The following is a 14103-nucleotide window of genomic DNA, read 5'->3' as shown; positions in this document are numbered from 1 at the left end:
GAGGAGCCGGGACCTGCTGCGGCGGATCAAGGTGCCGAGCTACCCGCTTTTTGTTTTATCTTGTGCGTCCCGATCGCTGATTGCGTTGAATTACAAGCACGTACTTTCACTGCGTAGTCCCGGTGTTCCTCAGAGTTGCCGGGCTGTGTGTCCTCGGGCACTGCTCTGCACGGTCGGAGCTCGGGAAAAGCTGTTGACGGACTGGAGAGATTCTCCTTTGTGTTGTCTAATTTATTTTTCAGGACGAAGCGGGCATCCCGGGTATCCTGGTCGGAGTTTCTGTGGATGGAAGGGAGGTGTGGTCCGAAGGTCGGTGCGGGCATCACCCCGGGACGCGGCTACAGGCAGTGCCTGGGGAGCAGCGCGGTGCTTTCATGGCGAAGCCCTCTGCATCCCGGGAATCCGTAGCGGCAGCTCGCGTGCGGTTTATTCTGACGGTGTTGGAATGGATTAATCGTTATGTATGCACGAAGCTGTTTCTCTTCCGTCGTGGCTAAACTGAGTATCAGAATCCTTTGATTCAGTGTCAAAATCTGACAGTTTTACCTGGTCTCAGCATATCTAATGAGGAAAGCAGAGGTCTGTATAAGATTTGTGCAGAATCCCTTGACCCGCAGGGAGGTGCATGTGGGAACCTGTGTCTGGGTGGTGGTTTGTCACCCTTGGTTCCAAGCCCCATAGCAGGACAGTCACAAGTGGGAGCAGCAGCCCTGTCATGCACGGATACCGAGGTCAGCATTGCCTTGAGTAAGGCAGCAGGGATGTGAGAAGTGTTTCCTCCTCCCTCCTTCTGCTTTCTTGCTAAACTGATGAGAGCAGTTTGAGATTTGAGAGGTGTTTTCCTTAGGAGTACAGCATCTGCGTTCAGATGTGCAATGAAAACACCAGAGTACAACTCTGTGTAAAATTAAAAAAGAAATGGTCTTGGGCAACTGTTGTCATTTACTTCTTGTTTTTTGGTGAGTTTTGTTTGTGAGTCATTTGCTATTAAGAGTACAGTGTTGCATAGCCTGACTGCTTTCAGGTGTCACAGAAGTGCTCGTACTGAAAACTATTGCACTTTATAGCATTAATGCTGAAGCATCACCTTCAGCTTCTTCAAACCCATCTCAAATTGAAGGCTGGTTGGAGTGTCTGGTAATACTGCCTTAATTCCAGTTGGTGTTGCCAGACTGATGTGTTGTTTACATGAGAGAACACTGGTGCTGAGATTCTTATGCTTTCCTTTAATTAAAGTTGTGCCAGGGGATCATGAAACTGTGTAACAGAACTGTCTGGTGAAGCTTTACAGTGTAGGTGATTACTATGAGTTGAGTAATGTCCTTTCTTAATTTCCGCACTGTAAAATAAGACCCTTGAGTATTTTAAGCATAATTTAGAGTAATAATAGAGCATTGAGGACTATTGGACAGTTATTTTACAATCTAGATTCTATTTTGTTTTTCTACAGTGAATATTTGACCGCAGGAACATAAGTTTTGGTTTAATCTTCAATCTTAATTAAAGGGTTTTCTTGTGTTCTTAATCATTAATTTGAGTTGCTGTTGGTTAATACCAGGGGGTTTAATTAACCTGTCCTACTAAATTAAAACGTTACTCGCTTAAGTAAAGCAGAAACACAACCCACTGCTTCATGTCTCAATTCAGCTAGAAGGAAAACGTTTTGGGGAACCAATAAATGCAGCAATTTGCAAAAAGTTCAGCATGTCTCTGTGTGAAATATCTCCCACTGTGTTTTTACTTCTTTACAGGTTTGGGTTACGCTGATGTAGAGAATCGTGTGATGTGTAAGCCAGAGACCATCATGAGAATTGCCAGTATTAGCAAGTGTCTTACCATGATGGCTGTTGCTAAACTGTGGGAAGAGGGGAAGCTGGACTTAGATGCTCCAGTGCAGAAATACGTCCCTGAATTTCCAGAAAAAGTCTACGAGGGTGAAAAGGTACATGGTTGTTTAGCGGTAGCACTCTGAGTTTTGTTCCTGCCATTGCACAGTGTATATGTACAGCTGTTGTATGGCTTTGTCCTGTAACACACCAGAAGCTGTTCAGAAAAGTGCTGATGTTTGATGCTTGAAAAAGCAGCATTGGAAGTGTGGATCTTCAGTTTTAGAGTCTGTAATGTGCATTTATTGATGTAGTTTGACTCCTTTCGGTACATGGTGTTTAAAAGGTCTTCCATCTCTGTCCTCATGTTGGGTTTTACTTTCTGGTGAATCAGTGTGCATTTTATTTTTAACAAAGAGCTCCTGTTGTCCTTTTCTACCTAGGTCACTATTACCACAAGATTGTTAGTCTCACACTTGAGCGGGATTCGTCACTATGAAAAAGATATTGCAAAAGTAAAGGAAGAAAAGGAAAAGGCAAACAGAGCACTTAAACTAACAAAATCTGGCCAAGATAAAGAACAGAAAGAGAAAGATGGCAAAGGCATTGAAAAGTCTGACTCTGACAAGCCAAAGAAGGAACACGAAGGTGAAGTAAAAAGCCGAAATTCAAAACCTGGCAGGAGAGACAAGGAGTTTGAACATGAAGAGTATTATTTGAAGGAAAAATTTGAGAGTGTGATTGAATCGCTGAAGATATTTAAAAATGATCCTTTATTCTTCAAACCAGGTGAGTTACTGCTACTTTTGACCTAGGCAGACCTTTCTGGTGATTTTTGTTGTTGTTTCAAATTGCTTTGTATTCAGCACAGCTTTATATTCATTAGCATCCCATAAATGGTGTTTGTGTGTTCTGTTTTTGTTCTCTTGTGTTACTTTCTTCCTGTACTCCACTGAAAGCTTGATGGAGAAATATCTGGGCTGACCTGCACAAACTGTCCAGTCATATAGTTGTCTTCAAGTGCCAGTATTCGTAATGTTCAAACCAATCAGGTTACGCAGAGTCCTAAAAATGTTTTACAGCCATTCTCAGAGCTACCTGCAAGTGCCTGTCTGCTGCCTCACATCAATTCCTAGGACCCACTGTCATAATTCTGTGATTTACATGGTGCTAAAATTGGAGTGAGAACATTACATTGCTGTATGCACTTTGATTTCCACATGTGATTACTTAAATGTTGTCCCGTAAGCTTCCCATCCTTACAGCTTCCCATTTAAGCATCATGCAGCTGACTTCAACCCCTGTGCTCTTTGTTTCTTTAAGGTAGCCAGTTCTTGTATTCAACATATGGCTTTACCCTCTTAAGTGCTGTTGTGGAGAGAGTTTCAGGGCAGAAATTTACAGATTACATGCTAAAAATGTTCCGTGACTTGGATATGCTGTCAACTGTGCTGGATGACAATGAAGCAATGATATATAACAGAGCAAGGTAAGAAAGAATGAGATTTTACTCTGCTGCTTCTGTGGTGTTTGTTGCTCTTTTTGTCTTTGAGCCAACTGAGTTAAGAGTGTGCACTTTTATTTTTTGGTCAGGCTTTTAAATGAAGTGGGCCATGTTATCTTATGATTTTGACGTTACACTATTTGTTCTATAAATGTGAAATTATAGAGCTAGAAATGAGATTGGCAATTATAATTGTGTCTGTGGTGGCGGAAGTGGTGGGGGTGACTGAGGAGTTTGCATTTAGGTTGGTTACAGTTAAGCAGGTAACTGTAAATTGGGGAAAACAGAGCCGTAAGGACTGAGTTTCTTATCTCTGCCCTTGTTTTACTGAGCCACCTGGATGAGCTCTGAGGTTGATTTGTTGATTCACGTTTTAAGTTGCTTTGCAGGAGAAAAATTCAACTGAATCACAACAGCAGGTTATGGCAAGCCTCAGAACAATGAGGTTCAACTTTCTTAAAAGTATGGTTTTCAAAGTGCTGTAAAAGAGTGGAAATAACTATGAACGTACTGGATCCAAGTTGTATAGAACTTGTGTGTGAGTGCATATTAAACATGTTGTTGTTACATAGTGTTGTTGCTAACAACAGTAGCAGTTGGTAATCTTTCAAGGGTAGCTTTACTGCTGTATTTTAAGATGCTTTGTGTTGTTATTTCGCTTGCAAATATTCAGAGGTTCTCCAGCTATTTGTAGATCTGGATTCTAGTGGTCTTGTAAATTATCAGGCTGCTGTAGTCTAGTTCCCTTTGATATGTGTGTGTATAAACAAGTCTATAAACTGAAATGTGGCAGATATGAAAGAGTTAGGACAGGTGCTGTTTCATGGTCTTTTATGGCTTATTTAAGGAACATTAGAATCCTCATGTGATGGTTTTTGTCTCCACATACAGCCAGCTTGATGTCTCAGACTGAAAAATACTGTCGTGGTTTGTTTAATGGTTTGCTTTTGCTGTATTTCACTAAGACAAAAAAAAAAAAAGAGGCTTAAAACTTTACGTTTTCAAGATTTTTTTTAGAGCTACAAGTCAAGCATTCAGCATCTTTGTAACGAGTTATATTGTAATTGGAAAAAATGGGGATACTGAGATATGCAGGTTACCAGCAGAGCTGATAATAGTCTTGGACCATTTATCTTTCTTTGCTTCAGCCTCGATTTTCAGTACTAGCTTTTTCAGAAGTTCCCTAAACGTTTTCCAGTATACATGTTGACCAGATAGAGGATAAAAGCATGTACTGCCTAGAGTAGGCTTGCTGCTTTTTCCCTTCCTCTTCCCCTTCCCTTCTTTTTTTATGTGATTCATTTCCATAGCTCTTTAAGCAGTCTGTGGATTTACTATGCTTGAAATTCATCAGAATGTACAGATGTGCAACAGTGCTTTTCATCTGTTGTATGAAATGCACCCATTCATGAATGTACCATTTCAAAAGCATAACTCTGTCCATGCTGCTGTTGTGCTCTTTATTCCGCAATTCCAGTTGGTAGTTTTAATTTTGTATTTTAATGACAGGTTTTACAAGACTCTCTTTCCTGCTTGCTTTGTTAGTTTCAGAATACTGAGTTGTATGTAGTAACCGTAATGGAGCAGGGGGAGAAATTAATCACAGATGGAAACTACTGGCTCAGTATAGTCTGTAAGGCTTTGGTGAAATTTCAGCTGGGTCTCAGATAACCGCAGGGTAGCAGCAGGATCCTCTTTCTTGAAACACTTTTGAAATCTAGTACAGGGATTTGAGAGAAGTCCTGTGCTGGATGATCTACAGGTTTCTGTCCCGTCTCTTGTTCTGTTGCCTTTACTCTTATTGTGCCCTAATAATAAGTACAAGGTTTGGTGCTTCTGTTGAAATGAAGCTTCTAACCTTTTTTTTTTCCATTGAATTTTTGTGTTGATTTTTCTCAAAAAAAACCAACAACAAACATTTAAGGAAAAAATATTTTGAACAAGACAACATTTTCATGAGAACAATTTCACACATGCTCAGATTGCCTTGCTAAGGTAGTTGTTCAGAATATCTGAGATGACAAGTTGAATGTTCTTGAATTCTAGGTGTTATGTTTACAACAAAAAGGGACGTCTGGTAAACGCACCGTATGTGGACAACTCTTACAAGTGGGCTGGTGGAGGCTTCCTGTCATCAGTAGGTGACCTTCTGAAATTTGGAAATGCCTTGTTGTACAGTTACCAAGCTGGACAATTTAGAAACAATAATGGCAAGCTTCTGCCTGGGTACCTGAAACCAGACACGGTTGCAATGATGTGGACCCCAGTGCCAAAAACTGAAGTGTCGTGGGACAGGGATGGTAAATATGCAATGGCTTGGGCTGTAGTAGAGAAAAAACAACAGTATGGCTTTTGCAGGAGGCAGAGACACTACGCATCTCATACAGGTGGTGCAGTGGGTGCAAGCAGCGTTCTCCTGATTCTTCCTGAAGAGTTGGACTCTGATGCTGAAGATACTGCAGAAGTGGCACCACCTAGAGGAGTAATTGTTAGCATTATCTGTAATATGCAATCTGTTTCCCTCAACAGCACTGCCTTAAAGATTGCAAGGGAATTTGATAAAGAAAAACGGGCACAATATATAGATTTTAAAAAGAGAGATGAATAAGCGAACTTGAAGTAAGTTGAGTAAGTGAACATGAAAAACAAATGGAAACGGAAATCAAATTGGGCCCTGAGATCCCAAAGAACAGGTGAGGAAAAAGCATCAACACTTCACTGGAATTCTGCTAGTGGTGCCATATTTAAGTGTACTGGAATTCATCTCTCAGGGAAGTTTCTTACAGGAAAGAAGAACGTAACAAGCAAATTTGACTCCTGTGTTAACTGTGTAAATTATCATTTTAGTAGTGAGGCTTTTTTCCTCATCCAGTTATTTGACCAACATTCAAAAAATAAAAACAAAACAACAACAGCAGCTGAACAAACAGAGCGTTGCTTTCTCCTATTGAGTACAACAGCAGATTATCTGCCTTCAGTGCTGAACTTTTAAAAGACCTAATTCATTATTCTCAGTTCAGATCTGTGAAAACAGTAACATCAGAATGACTTTACTGTTGACAAAATCTGTGTTCTTACATACAGCTTTTTTTTATTTGATTAAAAAGCAAAAAACAAAAACAAAGCTACCTCTGGGATGAAGATTTCCATCAAGTGCATTTTTGTCAGAGTTGTTTATTGCTAAGAATTGGAAGAGCATAGAGTCATGTGTGTAAAATAATTTTATTTAGATATTCAACGCCATTCATTGTTAGACACAAAACGTGGCATTACTGAGGTGTGGAAATAAAGGTGTTATGTCACATGGACCTGAGTAGCACAGCACGGTGAGCTGTCAGACAGCCTCACTGCTGGATGATACACATGCTAGCTTTGGTAGCAGCAGTTGTAGCCAACAGCTGGAAATGGCACTGTATTCTGGAATGTAGATTTCTCTTTTGTTCAGGAATTAGGAACTAAAATAACTCAGTAAAATTTCAAGCCCATTCTCAAAGCCAGTAGTAGAAATCTGATGCACTTTGAGGTTTTTTTTGTTTGTTTGTCTTCCCCAAACCATCCTTTTTTCTATTTTAGACATCTACCTCAAGGCATTACTTTTGCTCAAGACTGAACAAGAAATTCTGGCAGACTTCCAAATAAGCAGTATCTAATCTTCATGTTTTCAATAGAAGTGCAGTAACAGCTGATTATGTTTATTTGATGTATTCCATCATGGTGCACATGATCTCTGCGGTCTCCAAGACTCCACTTCCCTGTGGTTACATCAGACAGTATTTCCAGGTTGAAATGAAACAAACCATCCCACAGAAGGAGTTCTAATGCTTGAGTCCCTGCACTGTTCAGCAGTTCTGCCTCTGAATTTAAGGAGCAAAATGTTTTGAGTAATGGTTGAAAGAAGGTAGCCTTACCTTCATCTTTCCCAAGCTAGAGTTTTTAGTATTAACTTAATACTGCTACCTGCCACGTGATGCAGTGCCATGTTGTCAGCTCTGTTACCATTATGCCTGTGAATATTTTTTGTCCAAGACTGACAAATGAAGAAATTTATTACTTTGAGGTGTCAGTGCTTTACCTGCACTGGCAGCAGGGGGCTGCTTTAGGACTCTTCATAATTATAAGTAACTGTTCCTGTGCCTTAAAACAGTAAAAGCTTTTGCTTTTACCGTTTGCTTAGCTTTTCTGGTCCACGAAGAATTTACTTCCATATTCATGAGTAATGGAACAAGCTCATTTGGTGAGGCAGTGTATTCACCTACACTCACTCAGGTCTTTAATGTTGTTTGAGAATTCAAGACAGAGGTACTGGAGTTGAACATCTACAATGGCAACATTGCTTTTTGCAGTCATGAGCACCTGCTAGCTGGCTAAGCGTGCAGCAGCAGAAGTCATTGCCAGTTTTCCACAGGGAACAAGAGTAGGTAAGTAGTTCTGCATTGCTTTCACGTTGGAGAATATGTGAACAGAAGTTGACAAAACGTTTTACATATGGAAACCCTAAAAAGTAATACTGCTGCTTTAGGATTGATACATTTATTTTGTGAATGGCATTAAACATTCTTGAAAACCATTTTGTGTATTTCAGAGACAAGTTTCACTAGCTGACCATTGCGAGAGAGTTTAGATAAAAACTGAGCATGCAGGATGGGTAGGTCTTGTATTATGCTTGCCTGCGTATGACCAAACAGTAATCATAGAATATCCTGAGTTGGAAGGGACTGTAAGGATCACTGAGTCCAACTCCTGGCTCCACGCAGGACCACCCAAAAATCAGTCCATGTGTCTGAGAATGTTATCCAGTCACGTCCTGAACTCTGGCAAGCTGGGTGCCGTGAGCACTGCCCTGGGCAGCCTATTCAGTGCCTGACTATCCTCTAGGTGAAGAACCTCCAAGCTGACCCTCCCCTATTGCAGCTACTTGCCGTTCTCTTGGGTTCTATCACTGGTTACCACCAACACCCTGGAATGAATTCCTTTGGACATAGAGGTGTTTGAAGTATGTAAGAAAATGAATAATAAAGTGTCTTAAGATACTTTTAACACTAAGATATTCATGACGGTATCCCACTCCCCTCATGGATTGATTAGCCACCAGCCTTCTGTATGCAAAGACCACATAGTTTTTACATCCTTTAACTTAAGACTTTAAAGGTCTACTGTAATGTGTACAGCTGTGTAAAATGTGAAAATGTTAGGAAGTCTACCAACACATGTAGCAAAACATGTCACTGAGTTTCTCTGATACAGCACTTAATCACAAATTTTACGTTTTTCTGTGTTGGGTAGAGGTAGGAGGAAAGCAGAAATGGGGGAGACTAAGCATCAGTCTGGCTTAGCACAAATGGCCAAATCACAGTATTGCTGTCATCTTTAGTGTGAAGCCTCTTATTTGATGCATTGGCATTAGGTATGGAAAACTGGTCAATTAATTGCAACTTAGGTGACTGACACATTCTTAACTTGTACTGTGCAAACAGTATGGCACAAACATGAACGTGTTCTGTTCTCAAAGGTATGCATGCTAAATGGGTGCATCTGTCTCTGTATCAAACACCTGCTCCTTACCTCTGGTAATTATCAGTATTCTCTATTAAGTGAAATAAAACAGCTTGCAAATGCACTGAATTGCAATATCAGGTGTTTTCTTAGTTAACTAGAAACATATAGGGTTGTTTTTTTTTAATCATAAAAGTGAAACAAATAAATTCCTAACAATAATGAGCTCATCAAGACAGGTGGTATTTTAAAACAGATGATGCTGACATATAACTTAAAATTTTGAGTAGTATTAAAACAAGGCATGTGTAAGATGGCATGTTTGAAGGGTGTATCATGGTATTAAAAATAAATCTCAGTTTTTTAGCAATCCTTTAGGAGGGGATGGCTTTTAAAAGCTAGTTACAAACCAGTTTCCTCATTGCAAAAGGGTAATGATTAAATTTCAATACTTAATACTGAAAATATGCACTGTTGCTTGTATGCCACATGCTTACACTACCCTCAGTGCTTTTCATTTTGCAAAATGATTCAAATACTTCTTTTTTTTGTTTTGTTTTTTTGCATAGGAATCTCAGTATAGAATGTGGAGTGCAGGTTGTAGACCAGATTAGAGAAAGGGAAAACCAGGCATTCCAGAATAACATCTGAACACATGTGAGTAATTCTGCATCTGAGAAATAAGTATTACCACAGAGTAAGGGCACCAAAGCCATGTTGAAACAGCTGAGCTGCCTGTCCTTTTTAAACCTGTCTAGCCTTGGTAACCCTTTCCATGGAAGCAGCCACAGCATTCAGTTATACAAAATGTGTTCTTAGAGCCGACTGTCACCATATGGTTTACCCTGCTGATGATTAACAGAAAGAAGGATGCAGTAAGTCCAGGGTTCAGCCTTTTATATTAAATGACACCACCCAATTACAAAACACTGTTTAAAGCTGAAAAAATAGAGCTCAACTGTCTGCAACTTACAGGAAAAAAAAAATGCACTTCAGACCATTTATTGAAAAAGATTCCAGCTGATCAGTCACCAATAGTGTGTCATTTTCACAAAATCAGTCATAATTACATTGTTACATCAACAGGCATTTTTTTACCAGGTAAGGCTTTCAGGAACACAGATCCACTGCTGTATGCTGAACAGACTGTTCAGTGTTGCTTTCTTCTAAATGAACAGCCTGTAAAGAAATCACAAATGAAAGCAGCATTACATTGCTAGATGACCTTGAAAAACTGCTCATCCAACTCAAGTTGGAAACATGCGTAGTAAATCTACTGAACTTTATGTACCACAAGAGCTAACTAACTTTGAGTCTACTCTAACCCAGTCAGAATTCATCTCATTGTAGGCCTCAGGTGTAGTGTTGGGTTTTTTCGTATTGTTTTGTTTTCCAGATCCTTTATAAATTCCAGTCTGTTGTTCTGTTCTTTAGTGGTACAAACCCTAAAGTGAAATGGCTGCTAGGAGTTCTTACACATTTCCAACTACTCAACAGCCTCATTTCAGGTATTCTGTCTTCCTACCAACTATATAGCAGTATGTGGTACAAGGACTACTATGTCCTTGCATATATAATTACATTTTATCCTTTAAGGTGAATGAAATCTGGATTCATTTTTTAAATTACTTTTAACCTTCATCTGTTTCCGATGTTTTTCATATATTTTGGACACTGGGTTACATTTCAAGATAGCGGTGCTATACCAGTTATCTATTTATATTTGTGTGTGTATTAGCAGGTTATTTATTCTTTTACACTTCATACAAGCATTTTGACTACGAAATGTGAATCGGGGATTGCCTTACAGTACCACTGTTTAAAAATAAACAAGCAAGCCACCACTGACTAGCAGTGGCATGGCATTACTTTAAGCTTGCCAAACCATCTAAACTTAGTTCAGAACTGAATATCCTGTATCAGTTAGGCTGAAGGAAGTTACAGGTCACTGAATTTAAAATTGTTTCTGATCAAAATTTAGCTCTGAACTTACTTAGCCATCATAAAACAAACAAAACATTGCATAAAACATAAAACATTGTAAATAGGCCCCAGCTTGCAAGTTTTTGTTGTTTTTTTAATCAGCTAGCGCTCAGCAATACGAAGAATAAGCTTTCCAGTACTAGTTTTCAAAAATCAAAGCTAAGAGATCTGCAGGCTGTAAGTCCACAGATGTGCAGTTTTAAGTGTAATATTCAAATTGCTTAAACGTTTCTCCTTACCTTCTGTGAGCCTTGCTTTTCCCCCAGTAGGCTGACACAGAATAGTTGAGCAGCCTACACACAGAACCACTGTCTGAGCATGGCTGAACACAGTGGTGATCTTGTAGCATCCTGCAAAACAGCATTGTTAAATTTTCTACTGAGTATTTCTAGTATGTTTTTAATTGTATGTGTAATTGAACCAGATACCCCAAGTACACTTGTTCAAGACTAGATGAGTATTACATTACAAAGTACACCAAATAAAACTTAGCGTGCAGTACTCACATGCTTTTACTAGCATGCATAGCAAGCACATTAGCTAACTGAAACTAGTATGCCTCTCCCATGAAAATCATTAACAAAATCTGTTGGCTGACAAGCCCTAGTATGTACCTGTAGTATGTATCCTGCAAGAAGCAGGAGCTGGGTGCTTTACCTTTGTTCTATACCAGCCTTAGATAGAGAACTGGTTATTTGTTGGGGGAGAACATTGCTGGTGATGAAGCCTGGCAGCTGTGAACATATGCACTGCTATTCAGGGCTGTTTGCTTTCTGTTAATCATTAGTACACACACAGCATAGATGTATTGTCCAGGGCTAGCACCACACTGACACCACAAGGCTGGCACAGAACTGGCACTGGCACAGCACTGCAGTCCAGATTCAGGAAGAGGCATCAGGAACACTTTGAAACTTCTAAGTTCTACAGCTCGAAGAAAATATGAAATCAACTTCATACAAGTCGTAGACCAGAGGCTTCTCACACCCTATGGTACTCTCCTTGTAAAGTATTTTTAACTGTTTAGGAGGAACGAGAGGGATAATTTGCAATATATTTAATCTTGAGGTGGATACAGAATACAGACAAACAGAATGATGAGCACAGCCACCATTTTCAGAGTGTGTGGCCTGGAGAGAGTAAAATAGAATGTACTGTGAGAAAGGTACTCAGGAAGCTCCCTCACAATCATAGAATCACAGAATCATAGAATGGCCTGGGTTGAAAAGAACCACAATGTTCATCTAGTTCCAACCCCCTGCTATGTGCAGGGTTGCCAACCACCAGACCAGGCTGCCCAGAGCCACATCCAGCCTGGCCTTGAATGCCTCCAGGGATGGGGCATCCACAACCTCCTTGGGCAACCTGTTCCAGTGCCTCACCACCCTCTGTGTGAAAAGCTTCCTCCTAATATCCAACCTAAACCTCTCCTGTCTCAATTTAAAACCATTCCCCCTTGTCCTATCGCTATCCATCCTCATAAACAGTCTTTCCCCCTCCTGTTTATATGCTCCCTTCAAGTATTGGAAGGCCACAATGAGGTCTCCCTGGAGCCCTCCCCAAGCTAAACAAGCCCAGTTCCCTCAACCTTTCCTCATAGGAGAGGTGCTCCAGCCCTCTGATCATCTTAGTGGCCCTCCTCTGGACTCATTCCAAGAATTCCACATCTTTCTTGTACTGGAGGCCTGGATGCAGTATTGCAGACAGGGCCTCACAAGAGCTGAGTAGAGGGGAACAATCACCTCCCTCTCCCAAGAGAACTTCCATTTGTGTGGTTTGGTGTTTTTTGTTTTGTTTTTTGAAGCCAACCCTGCATTTTCCAATAGTTTTAATGATTTTACCTCACTTTTTAGATGGAAAATGGTGTCTGAGAGCTTCTTAGAGATCTGAACTACCAAGATAACAAGAAAACTGAGTGCAGCACCAATTCCTTACTTCTGGTCAGGATATCGGTACTGTGAGTCGACGCATTTTCTACTGTTTTCTCACTGTTACAGTTTCCTTATGCTGCAGCAGGGTCTGGGAGATACGTGGCAGCATTTGCTGGTTTCTGTGGCATCCTTCTGCCAGAACACGCGCTGCTGGAGCCGATAAGGGTGAAGGCGGTTACGTGATGTTTGTGAGCCAAAAGCGAGGTGTGTGACAAGCAGGCATAGGCAGCACCTGGGACAGCAGCCCGACCCGCACGGGCAGCGCAGGACCGCGTCCGTGCGTCGCTCCGGTGTCCGCGCGGCCGGCACCCCGGCCCAGCAGCACACGAGGCAGCTCATCCCGCGCCCAGCGAGCGACCCGCGGGCCGTTACCTGGGCACTTGACGTCCATGAAGTAGGAGTTGGGGCTCTGCACCAAACGCTTCTTCTTGTGCTTCCTCCTCTCCTCCTCCAGGGAGGGGTGCAGCAGGTCCCTGGCCAGCTGGGTAGGACGGAACAGTCGGTTACACAAGTGTCCCCCGGCCCCCCGCGTTCCCCGCGCCCCACGCAACTCACGGGCATGTCTGCGGGGCCTCCCGCGGAGAGCTGCTCTGGGCGCTCGGAGGACTCGGCTCGATGGTGCGGGGGGGCGGGCGGGGCGGGCGCTGAGCGGCGTAACGGTGTGGCGGCGGGTGGCGCCGAGTGGCGGAAATGGCTGCTACGGAAGGCCTTCCGCGCCGTCTGCCGCCGCGTCCCTGGTGCAGGGGGCTGCCGCGCTTAGTAGAAGTTGTTCTGAGCATTTAATGCAGATTTCAGAGGTGTACATCAAAGCTGCCACGGTCTCTCCGGCCCTGCGCCTGCACACCGGTTCCCAAACGCCTCCTTCCCCGCCCCAGCCTGCCGTTACTCTGTGTTGCAGACCCACGGCTTCGGGCCCTTCTGTTAGCTTTCCTCCTCTCCATCGCAGCCATCGCCCTGTGAGGCAAATACTTCGTTAGTGCATCTCGTTACTCTCCAGTGTGCTGATGACACGCGTATTTTGCAAGGCCTTCTTGCTGTATCATGGGGACTTCGATCTGCAGGGCTGTGACTCACGCCATTACAGCTAGCTGATGGCCTTCAGGCTCCTCCTGCCTCCCAGCCTTCTTGAAATGAATGTGGTTTATCAGGCAGAAGAGAGGAACTGGGCTGATCGATTCGGAGTCTGAGAGAGATTTATGGTTTTCTTTGGTTAAGAAAATAACTGTATATTAAACACCACCAGCACAATATAAAAGTGCTGTCCTCTCTCACCTCTTCCCTCTCTCACCTCTCCCTTTTCAGCCTCTGTCCTGCAAGGAGCTGTGCTGCTGGGAGAAGGCTTCAGATTCACGGGTCACATGAAACA

The 14103-nt window shown here is 42.0% G+C and overlaps 2 protein-coding genes across 2 annotated transcripts; one reads left to right on the top strand and one right to left on the bottom strand.

The window, feature by feature from the left end:
- The first annotated feature begins 6 nt into the window (after positions 1–6).
- On the top strand, positions 7–8952 carry LACTB (lactamase beta). Its single transcript, XM_031555287.1, has 6 exons — positions 7–31; positions 243–309; positions 1752–1942; positions 2270–2615; positions 3150–3315; positions 5377–8952. The coding sequence occupies exons 3-6, from the start codon at positions 1784–1786 to the stop codon at positions 5936–5938; spliced, it is 1233 nt and encodes a 410-aa protein (XP_031411147.1). The 5' UTR covers positions 7–31; positions 243–309; positions 1752–1783; the 3' UTR covers positions 5939–8952.
- An 840-nt stretch (positions 8953–9792) lies between these two features.
- Positions 9793–13397, bottom strand: RPS27L (ribosomal protein S27 like). Its single transcript, XM_010717313.3, has 4 exons — positions 13293–13397; positions 13110–13218; positions 11046–11156; positions 9793–10002 (listed from the first exon to the last, which is right to left on the bottom strand). Exons 1-4 carry the CDS (start codon positions 13296–13298, stop codon positions 9974–9976), a joined length of 255 nt encoding a protein of 84 aa, XP_010715615.1. The 5' UTR covers positions 13299–13397; the 3' UTR covers positions 9793–9973.
- Positions 13398–14103: the final 706 nt, after the last annotated feature.

This window comes from Meleagris gallopavo, chromosome 12 (assembly GCF_000146605.3).
Source record: "Meleagris gallopavo isolate NT-WF06-2002-E0010 breed Aviagen turkey brand Nicholas breeding stock chromosome 12, Turkey_5.1, whole genome shotgun sequence".
In the NCBI taxonomy this organism is placed as follows: domain Eukaryota; kingdom Metazoa; phylum Chordata; class Aves; order Galliformes; family Phasianidae; genus Meleagris; species Meleagris gallopavo.
This window is presented reverse-complemented; position numbering and strand designations above follow the sequence as displayed.